This window comes from Quercus robur, chromosome 3 (genome assembly GCF_932294415.1).
Source record: "Quercus robur chromosome 3, dhQueRobu3.1, whole genome shotgun sequence".
Classification (NCBI taxonomy): domain Eukaryota; kingdom Viridiplantae; phylum Streptophyta; class Magnoliopsida; order Fagales; family Fagaceae; genus Quercus; species Quercus robur.
Window position 1 is genome coordinate 53473381 of NC_065536.1, and position 11638 is coordinate 53485018.

Here is an 11638-nt window from a genome sequence, read left to right on the forward strand (position 1 = left end):
TCTAGCATGGCACTAATCCATCACTTCCCTTTGTCCCATTTGTGCTCCTTCACACATGACTTACCAAAATATGCCACGAAAAAATATCTTCTTATGCACCACCACCACCACCAATTCCGATGCTTGGCAAGTGCACCAACTTCACATGTCCAAGATGAAAGACAATCCGCCAATTACCAGCCAAGCATTTGGAGTTACGACTTTGTGCAGTCCTTAAAGAGTGATTTTGTGGTGACTACATCTCTTTAACTCCTTTGTGTCACCTCCCCCCCCCCTCCCCCCCTCTTCATTTCTCTTCTTTGAAAAGCAAAGAAAGTTTGTTAACTATGATTAATAATAAGAAGTTTGTTAACTGCTAATTAATAACGTACCAGACAAACCATATTTAACAGTTCAATTTAATATTTATTCACACTTGTATACACAATATCCACAATTGTACAATCGATATACACATTTTAAAATGTCAAAAAGGTGATAACCCTGTTTAAACGTGGAAAGGGCTGAAACAAGTATGAAAATGTGAAATGAGTTGTGTGGGAGAATCATTATCCTTAATTAACAGCTATATATCTTTTTTTTTTCCTTACAATAAGTGGGGAATAAAGGGTTGGAACACAAATTCACCATGGGAGACATAATTGGGTAGTGTCTTTGAGCCACAAGGTTGTTGGCATTTTTGTCATATTTTGCTGTAACTCATGAAGTAGTCAATAAGTGTAAATCGTTACACTATATTTCTCCTATAATCATGTTGTGACCATGCAGGGTGAACTATACGAAGATAGGGTAAAGAAAGTGGAAGAAGATGTGAGGGGTATGATTAATAATGAAAATGCGGACTTAGTGGAAACACTTGAACTAATTGATGATGTTCAACGATTAGGTTTGGGGCACCGCTTTGAGAAGGACATAGCAAGAGCCCTTGTAAAGTTTGCATCTTCAAAAGGTTGTAATGAGAGAGTAGAGAAGACTCTGCACGCTACTGCTCTCAGCTTTAGGCTCCTCAGACAACACGGCTATGAGGTTTCTCAAGGTATAATTAAATATCTACCTTCTGGGACATCATGGGTTCTTTTCAATATATGGTCCTCGTTATTTCTAGATTTTGTGATATTAAGGTAATACAAATTTTACTGCATAATTTTTTTTTTTTTTTTACAAAGCAATGCAATCATCAATCACAGAAAATGTAATTGGGACATACATATATTATATTATTAAAATTTGCCCATTATATTTATTTTCATATCAATTTATAATTTTTACTACATTTTATAAAATAAAAGTTTTACAAAGTAATGCAATCATCAATCATAAAAAAAAATTAAAAAAAAAAAATTGGGACATACATTTATTATATTGTTAAAATCCACCAATCGTATTTCTTATCATATTAATTTGTAATTTTTATTATGGTAAAATTTGTAAAATTTATAACATTTTTTATCTCGTGTCAACCTCATAACCTCATAATCTTATTGGATAATGTCTGTATGGAACCCAGATGTATTCAACAAATTCAAGGACGATAGTGGCAATTTCAAGGAATTCCTCAGAAAGGATGTTCAAGGAATGCTCAGTCTATATGAAGCCTCATATCTTGCTTTTGAAGGAGAAAATCTCTTGGATGAGACCCTGGCATTCACAAGAATGCACCTCAAGGACCTCAAAAGGGATGTAAGTAAAAGCATCGCAGAACAAATTAGTCACGCATTGGAGGTTCCATTGCACCATAGAATGCTAAGGCTGGAAGCTCGATGGTATATTGAGGCATATAGTAAGAGGGAGGATGCCAATGGTGTTCTACTTGAACTCGCCAAGTTGGATTTCAACATTGTGCAATCAGTACATCAAACTGAGCTTCAAGAAATGTCGAGGTAAGATAATTCTCAATGTATTTATATGTGATCAATTAGGCGGGCTTTTGCTAAATAACGTTACCAAAAAAAAAAAATTGCATGTTAAGTGGGAACTAATTAATTTTGCTTCCCACATGCATTTAGGTGGTGGAAGGGTATGGGTCTAGCAAACAAGTTGAGCTTCAGTAGAGATAGACTGATGGAATGCTTCTTTTGGACCGTTGGAATGGCCTACGAACCTCAATTCAGTCATTTTCGTAAAGGGTTAACGAAAGTGTTTTCTCTGATAACCGCCATTGATGATGTCTATGATGTTTATGGTACTCTGGATGAACTGGAGCTATTTACTGATGCCGTTGAAAGGTTTATACTATCCAACTCTTCAACGTTCCAATTTTTATAATAGCAAGTCATAGCTTTAATTTGAATTCTTAATGATTTTTTCAGATGGGATATCAGTGTGGTGAAAAATCTTCCCAACTGTATGAAATTGAGCTTCCTAGCTCTCTATAACACAGTTAATGAGATGGCATATGACAATCTTAAGGATAATGAAGAAGACAGCCTTCCATACCTAACAAATGCGGTAGATATATATGTAGCCATTTAATCGTTTCTTTTAATGAATAAATAGCATGTAGGTTTTCTTTTATAGTTAATGGGTGTTCTAGTTTATTTGATAACAAAGCCTTTAATGCAATATGTTGCAATCCTACTACAACCTTATAGTAATTTTTTTAAAATGTTAGGATCACAAAAAAATTTACAATTTTTGCCATAGTTCTCAACTTTTTTGTGGTCTTATTTATGCTTTTATAACACACACATGCACTTGCTAATAAATTTTCTCGATTTCATAAAAGAAAGGCATTTTAATATATATATTGAAACCTCAGTAGTTGTCCAAGGACACATGTTAATAATTGCTTTCAGTTAACACATAAATAGCAAGTGGAGGAATCTAATGCATGTATCTTGTATGTTTTACTTCAGTGGGCTGATATGTTAAAAGCTTTCCTACAAGAAGCAAAGTGGAGTTACAACAAAGATATGCCAACATTCAGGGACTATCTTGACAATGCATGGGTATCAGTATCTGGGGTTGTCATGCTAGTTCATACTTATTTTTTATTGAACCAAACTGTCACAAAGCAAGCACTTGGGGGCTTAGAAAAATACCACGATCTCTTACGTTGGCCATCCATGATTTTTCGACTCTTCAATGATTTGACTACTTCCACGGTATTTATTCTTTTTTTTTTTTTACCACCCCCATGTTGTTCTTTTTTGTGCTAAACTGGATTTTAAAATCTATATCATAGTTGGTAAGATTACTTTACATTAATATATTTTGTCGTTTGTTTGAAAAACAGGCAGAGTTAGAGACTGGTAAAACTGCAAATGCAATCCATCGCTACATGCGTGAAACTAGTCTTTCAGAGAAACGTGCTTGCAAAGACATCAGAACTATGGTTGACAGAACTTGGAAAAAGATAAATGAAGAGCGAGTAGTTGATTCTACATTTGGAGAACCGTTTGTGGAATTAGCAATCAACCTTGCTCGGATTGCCCAATGCACATACCAGTACGGAGATGGGCTTGGGGACCCAGATGAGAGAGCGAAGAACCGAGTGTTATCATTGATGATTGAACCTGTTTCACTAATTTAGAGATAAAATATGTGTGGTCTATGTCTGAGCTTAAGGTAAAAATTGTAAACTTATCGATCGGCCCAAGTCAATAATGGCTACGAAACGGGTGCTAGAGGGTGCGGTGGATGGAGTTTGGGGTCTAATATTTGTTCTTTATGTTGAGAAGTTAAATAAATGAGGACAAGAGTATCTGGGGTTCATACTTCAAATTGATTAAGTTTGATTTTGTACTCCTATCTATTTTTCAAAAAAAAAAAAAAAAAAGTTTGATTTTGCCTGGTGCTAAGCAATGTGGCCTACGCAATAAATGGAGAAGACATTTAAACTACTATATTGATGAATGTGGCCTAGATTGATGAATGCTAAGGATTTAGTTTCCATTTAGTTTCACATAATTTAAAATCTCATGCTGGGATAATGGAATTAATTTGTAATTTAATAATAAAAAATCCTGAATGATGGGATAATGGTATCTAGCTCTTTGTATCTATTTTTTTTTTTAGTAGGTATTTACACTTGAAATGAAAATTCTAGAAACTAAGAACTAAATAATAATCTATATATATATAAAAGCAGAAGCTGAGAGAAAATGAGTTCCTAGAATTAAGGAGATAATGACAAATAGGAAAAGTTTCTACCTAAAATTCAGACATGTGTAACTTAAAAAAACGATACATCATACATTATATTGTTTGGGAAGGCTACGAACACCGTTTAAAACCCTCCCATTATAAATAACAAAAAATAACCGGTTTAAAAAGTGTACACGGAAAGGGATGCAGACAACAATTGGGCTGAAACAATGGAGGATATTGCAGGGGTAGCGATAGACTACTTTCAAAAAATCTTTACAGCAGGGGAATGTGACCGGATGGATGACTGCCTTAATGCAGTGCCCCAAAAAATTACTGCTGAGATGCATCAAACCTTGACCAGTGAGTTTAGTGCAGACGAAGTCAAAGCGGCGCTGTTTCAAATGGCACCAACAAAGGCCCCAGGTTCGGATGGTATGAATGCTCTATTTTTCCAAAAATATTGGCACATTGTTGGTAATAATGTAATAGATGCTGTGTTGGGTTTTCTTGAGTCTGGTCACATGGTTCATGGAATTAATGCTACTAATATTGTTCTCATACCGAAAGTTAAATGCCCTGAAAAAATGTCTGATTTTCGCCCAATTAGCCTCTGTAATGTGATATATAAAATCATCTCTAAAGTCTTAGCAAATAGACTAAAATTGATTCTACCACAAATCATATCACCCACACAAAGTGCCTTTGTTCCTGGAAGACTCATCACAGATAATGTTTTACTAGCATATGAGACTCTTCATACTATGCATAGTAAAAAAAGGGGAAAGACAGGCTCTCTTGCTTTGAAATTGGATGTTAGCAAAGCCTATGATAGGGTGGAATGGGAATTCCTCTGTGGCATTATAACTAAGTTGGGTTTTCCTGGACATTGGATCAGGTTGGTGATGGCTTGTGTCTCCTCACCTTCCTTCTCTATTCTTATTAACGGCAAACCTTTTGGAAATATTACCCCCTCTAGAGGGCTCCGCCAAGGAGACCCTCTATCACCTTATTTGTTTCTCTTGTGTGCAGAAGGGTTCACTTCCTTATTAGCAAAAGCTGAGTTGGAAGGGAGGATTCATGGTGTTGCTATTTGTAGGAGAGCGCCAATGATTTCTCATTTGCTCTTTGCTGATGATTCATTGTTGTTCTGCAAAGCATCTCAACAGGAAGTCCAGGTGATAAATGAGCTCCTTCAAACCTATGCTAATGCTTCGGGGCAGATGATTAATATGGAGAAGTCCTCAATATTTTTCAGCAACAACACTCCAGGGGGCATGAGGGACTGGATAAAGGAGAAGTTGGCTGTAAATGAAGTAGTAAAGTTTGAAAATTACCTGGGGCTGCCGACATTGGTTGGAAGGGCAAAGAACCAAACTTTTGCCTACCTTAAAGAAAGAGTGTGGAAAAAATTACAAGGTTGGAAAGGAAAGCTACTGTCCAAGGCCGGAAAAGAGGTGTTGATTAAAGCCGTGGCACAATCTATTCCCACATACACAATGGGAGTATTCCAATTACCTACCAAGCTTTGTGATGACCTCAACGCAATGTGTGCGAATTTCTGGTGGGGTCAAGTGGATAGGGAGAGGAAAATCCATTGGCGAAGGTGGAGTATCTTAACTCAAGCTAAGAAAGCTGGTGGAATGGGTTTTTGTGATTTGAAGGCTTTCAATCTTGCCATGCTAGCCAAACAGGGATGGAGATTATTGCAAAACCAAGAATCCTTAGTGTTCAAGTGCCTCAAAGCTCGATATTTTCCACGATGTACCTTCTTGGATGCAGTTGACTCACCGAATAGCTCTTATACTTGGAAGAGTATTATGGTTGCCCAACCTATTTTAAAGAAGGGATGCTGTTGGAGGGTAGGTGATGGATCATCTATACGAGTCTTGGCTGATAGTTGGATTCCCAATCACCCCACAAATACAATTCTTATCCACCCGGTTGAGGAAGAATGGGAATGGAGAGTGGCTGATCTTATGGAACCTGATTTAAGGAGCTGGAATAGAGAGCTTATCATATCCAAGTTTCACAAGGAAGATGCAGAGGCTATTTTAAGGATACCACTGAGCAGAAGGCAGGTAGTGGACTCGATGATGTGGCTGCACACAGCAAGGGGAGTGTATTCTGTGAAATCAGGTTACTATGTGGCAACACAGGTTCTTAGGGGGGCGGATTGGACAGAAAGTTCAAGAGGGGTGTGTGGTTCTAAAGTCTGGGCAATGCTATGGAAGCTCAAGGTCCCAAATAAAATCAAGGTTTTTGGATGGAGGGTATGCCAAAACATTCTTCCTACCAGAGAGAATTTAGTCCATCGACGAATTATAGATGATGACACATGTGAACTCTGCAAGAGTACTTCAGAAATAGTGATTCACACCTTATGGGAGTGTGGGGTGGCGAGGGATGTGTGGGCTAGCAGCCTTGTGAAGCTACAAAAATGTGCTGGAGGTCAACAAGACTCAATGCAATTATTTGAAAAGATGCAAGGCCGGCTGACCAGGGAAGAACTGGAGCTATTTTTAGTCCAGGCCTGGCTCATATGGTCCCAACGAAACAGGATTTCACATGGAGGCAAGCTTCAGTCACCAACCCAACTGAACAAAAGAGCATTTGATCTTCTAACAGAGTTTCGACAAGCACAAGAACAGCTAATAATAGTCAGCAGAACCAGCACAGTGAGCAGATGGTGTCCTCCACCGAATTCAAGGTTTAAACTGAACTTTGATGCAGCCATTTTCCCTGACCTCAAGTGTTCTGGTATAGGAGCTATTATTCGCAATGAAAGAGGTGAAGTGATGGGTGCCATGTCCGCCAAGGAGCAACAAGTACTGGACAGCACTGAAGCCGAAGTACTTGCTTGCCGCAGAGCTCTTGAATTTACCATTGATATTGGTTTTTCAGAGCTAGTGATTGAAGGAGATAGTGCGCAGGTGCTGAATTCACTGAGGTCCACTGCTACAAATCTGTCTCGGCTTGGTCATATTTTTGATGATATTCAATGTTTGATGGCTGGTTTACTGTGGGTAGAAGTCAAACTGGTAAATAGAAATGCAAATGGTGTAGCACACTCCTTTGCACGTTATGCAAAAAATATTGTTGAAGATGTAGTTTGGTTAGAGGATTCTCCTCCACCAGCCTTGGAGGCATTGTATGTTGACTCCCTTCAATTTTAATGAATGAAAGTTTTGAGGCGTTTTCAAAAAAAAAAAAAAAAAAAGTGTACACGGAAACAGAAATAGAGAGAGGGGATGAGGAAATGGAAAAAAAAAAAAAGAAAAAAGAAAAAGAAAGATTACTACACGGTGAAAGGAGGAAGAGAGATTGAGAGAAAAGAGAGACAGAGAAATAGAGAGGCAGAGATAGAGAGACATCACCGTAAGGGCGCCTTCCGTTTCTCCTATTCGAATACTTTCTTTTCGCTTCCTTTTCAATTTTCTTAACACCGATGCTTGCAATCCAGAGATAGAGAAGGAGGAAAAAATAAACCTTGTGATACAGAGTTGAGAAGGAGACAGACATTGAGAGAACTACCACCGGTAAGTTTTTCTTCTTTTCATTCTTTCTTAGTTCCGGGTATGGGTATGAAATATGAATTAGTTTTGAGAAATTTGGTTGGATTGATTTTTATTTAGGAATATGGGTAACATTAGGTTTTGATTTGATTTTTTGAAATTTGGGATTATATATGATTTAGGTTTGGAGAGGGCAAAAACAGAGAAATAAGAGAGAAGGAGAGAGTTTTCCTTCCCTCTTTAGACTTAGAGCACCGTTGCAGCACATAGGGAAAGAAAAATCTATGGGCATCGACACCGTTAGGCTACATATCTATTACCATTAGATCGTTGGAACCGGCTCCGGTACGTTTTCCTTCATTTTTTTTTAGATTTGGGAATGAAACATTACTTTTTATTGAGTTTTTTTGTTGGATAGGTTTAGATTTGATTTTGGTTTTGATATTTTTTTGTTTCGGGCTTTTGGGTTCTCCATGAAAATGTTTGTTTTCTCAATTTTTCGATTTTTTTCCCTATTTTGGATTACAGAAATCACTAAGCCTTTCCCTGTTTTCTAATATCTGCGTTCATAGTTTTTTTTTTTTTTTTCCTGGGGTTTTGATTTGGAAAACCGGTTTTGTTGTTGATTCATCACCAACAGCAAAACTTTTATCCCTATTGAAAAATATATGGGTTTAGTAGAAGGTAGGCATGGGTTTTTTTTTTCCCTATTCAATTACCATTTCAAATTGTATAAAACTATTCCCTTTTTTGATTTGGGAAATTATGATTCATTCATTCATTCTGTTCTTTCTTTGCTGAATTTATTTGTATTAAGGAACTGTCATTTTGTATGTGAATGTTCTGCTTTATGAAATGGGCAGTACTTTTATGATTTCTTCTTTTCATTTTGCTTTGTTACAGTGTGAAACTTGGAAAAAATTTGTTTGTTTATATGTGAATTTGATTTGGTATTTCATGTTTACTATTAATTAAAGCCAAATTCTTTTTTTTTATTTTTTGTTTTTTTTTATGAATTCATGGTGTTCAATGGGAAGCCAAGTCCAAAGAAGAAGAAGAAATTGTCAATTCTTCCCCTTCATCGTATCTCTTATTTGGTGTTTTTACTTTTCTATTGATTTCAATATTTGTTTTATATTGAAATATTAAGTGCTTTTTCTTTTCTCTCTTTTACTATGGATTGCTTGCATTGCCATTAATTTTGTTACTGACAATAATTCCAATTTTTGTATCTTTATGGTTTCATATGTTTGAATCAGTTTTCCCAGATTATCTGCTGCTGAACAATCTCAAAACCGGGACTTCTTACCAAGTGCCAAATCAAGTTCAAAGGTCTGCACTTCTCATTTTACAACACCTTTTTACCGTTTTGATCATTCTAGAATAGAGTTTTTACATTGTTAGTGGTATCCAATAGAGTTTTTTCTCTCACTACCCGTTTCTACTTTGCAGTCTCTACTGATAGTATTCTGCAAAACTTTTCAAAAGAACATAAACAATTTTGGCCCCCAAACTCTCCCTATAATGTTTTCTAAAGATAAGATTATCATCCTGTATAGTGATAAACTTTGTATATCCCACAAAAAAAAAAAATTTAAATTAAATGGGCATTCAAAAAAACTAGGATGCATACAATTTTTTTTTGAACAAACTTACATTGGAGAGTTGGAGTTGACCATGAAAGGAGACCCATTTCTTGGTCTCTCTCTCTGACTCCTTAGTATTTGGCATCTAGACTCACTATTTAGTCTGGTTTTTCTTTCCTTCTTCTTTTTCTTCTTCTTCTTCGTCCTTACTTCTTTGTCCCTTTTACAGTTTTTTACTTATGAATCTCTAAGTCGAAGGTTTCTTTTTTCATGTTACAATTTGTTGGATTGCTCCAACTTCTACCACATGTGTGGCTCACGTGTTCTAGCCACCAGCTATCACCCACTTCAATATATTTACTATTTTATTTGTTAATTTTACCATTTCATTAGTGTTTTTAGGACAATAACATTTCATTTGTTTTTTTACAGTTTCCAAAAAGTGAATTTGACACTTGATGTGGTTTTCTTTGTTTGCTAGCAAAACACTTCTTGCTATTTATATCATCATTTTTTGCTCTGTACCCCACTATTTTTTTTTTTGGAACCAACTTATTTTTACCACCTCCTATTACTAAAATAATTTTAATTATTGATAGATTTTGTAGCTATCTGAATTCTGGGCTGTACATGAACCACTAACAAATGCAGAATCAAGGTTTGATTAGGCGTGGTCCAAACCTTCATTTTCCAGATTTAAATTTTCACTAAACTACTGCATTACTTTTTACAATTCAACCCATATTTTCAATGTTTTCTTAGGCATCGATTGCAGTATTTTTTTCATCTTTCTCTGCTGCAATTTAAAGTTGCTATGCTTTTTTTTTTTTTTTTTTTTGAGCAATCGGAAATAATGGCTGCAATTATATGGATTACCCTCTTTGCAGTTTCACTAAGAATAGTTAGGTATACAAAAGTGCTCACCACAGCCAAGAAAGAAAACCAAAAATCCATAAACTGATACCAAAGCAGTAGTAAAAGTGTTAAACTCGAAACTAAAATCCTATGAATAGTGGAGCTAAGCAAGATGTTTTGCACAGATCATGCACCTTTAGAGCAGTAAAAGATAGAGAACACCAGTTACACATCACACGCATGATACAAAGAGAAAAATTGATGCAACATGAAAAATAGTTTGCAATCTCTGTTCTAATGGTTAAGAGATGTCTTTTTTTGGTTTCACATGCTGTGCAAACCAAAAACCAGAATGGCTAGATGTTGCATAGATCACTATTATCCATAGAAACATCACGCCAAGTTAAATTAAATTAAAAGGAGTAGATATATCATAGAGTCTAAAGAGAATAATTGCACATATCACTATTACCCATAGAAATCCTTGGGTAAAGTATAAGCGAAAACCAGATTTCGCTTATACCTGAGCTCACTACATTTTCTGTTTTAGAGCATTTTGGTTCTTAAGTTATATTTAAACTTAATTAATCTGTGCCTTGCTACTTTGTGTTTTGTCAATTGGGCATGAAATATAGATGTGGTTTTGATCTCTGCAATATGTGTTGAGCATGAGAGTTATATCAATTTTGTGAAATGAAAGTTATGTTTTTCTCACCTCTAAGTTTAACTATTTGATCGTCTGGGTGTTTCTTTTAAATATTATTAGATATTATTCTCATATACTTTAAATGAAAACATGACAAATATTAATGCCTAACTGATTAAAAAAATTTGTAGGTAACTATTGACTGTCATTCACATGGGCAACAAAGCTCTACATCAACTTTGACATTACAAAAGTCACAAAGGAAATTATGCCAAAAGGACATTCTAAAGGATTGGATGGATAACTTTCTTACATAATAGAAAAATAGTTGCAGAAATAGAAGACTTGGATGCATAAAAAATGCTTAAGAATTATGCACCAAGTTCTATTCTTCATACCCTTTTCTTATTTACTTAATTTTCTATTTTATTTCAGATTATGAGAGATTTAATTTTCTGTATTTAGGCTATGGTTTTGTAATCTGAGCATCCTAAGACTCTTATATCAACGTGAATTTAAGTTTTGTAATATATGTGATTCTAATTTTGAACTCAGTTATAATTGTAGATTGTAATTCATTTGTCTCTGTTAGATTGCCGCATTGTTCAGTACAGCCTTATTTTGGGAATACAAGATTGATGAAAATTGAGAATACTATGAGTATGCATTTTTATAGGTGCTACATTAAAAAGCTTTAAATTTCAAGTAATGAATCTGAGTCCTAATTTTAAGTATTGAGCTTGATTGTTGACCTTTTAGGTTTATATCATACAAATAACAACTAAAGGCCATGAACAAGGCAAATATTTGGAGTTGAGAAAATCAAAATGCAAACCATTACAGGAGATCGCCAACTTTTGGAAAACTAAATATCAGGAAACCTATTAATCTATTGTGCTTGGTCTCTTACTTTTTTCCTTTTTTGAAGTCCAAATTGTTCAAGTATTGGG

The 11638-nt window shown here is 35.5% G+C and overlaps 1 protein-coding gene and 1 long non-coding RNA gene across 2 annotated transcripts; both read left to right on the top strand.

Annotated features, from left to right (window-relative positions):
* On the top strand, window positions 1-3680 carry LOC126718358 (probable terpene synthase 12). The gene is made up of 7 exons (XM_050420505.1): window positions 1-239; window positions 762-1036; window positions 1508-1880; window positions 2007-2225; window positions 2310-2448; window positions 2856-3104; window positions 3236-3680. Exons 1-7 carry the CDS (start codon window positions 7-9, stop codon window positions 3530-3532), a joined length of 1785 nt encoding a protein of 594 aa, XP_050276462.1. The 5' UTR covers window positions 1-6; the 3' UTR covers window positions 3533-3680.
* A 3646-nt stretch (window positions 3681-7326) lies between these two features.
* Window positions 7327-11275, top strand: LOC126718359 (uncharacterized). The gene is made up of 4 exons (XR_007652893.1): window positions 7327-7625; window positions 7784-7946; window positions 8861-8933; window positions 10880-11275. It is a non-coding gene; the product is annotated as an uncharacterized LOC126718359 (long non-coding RNA).
* Window positions 11276-11638: the final 363 nt, after the last annotated feature.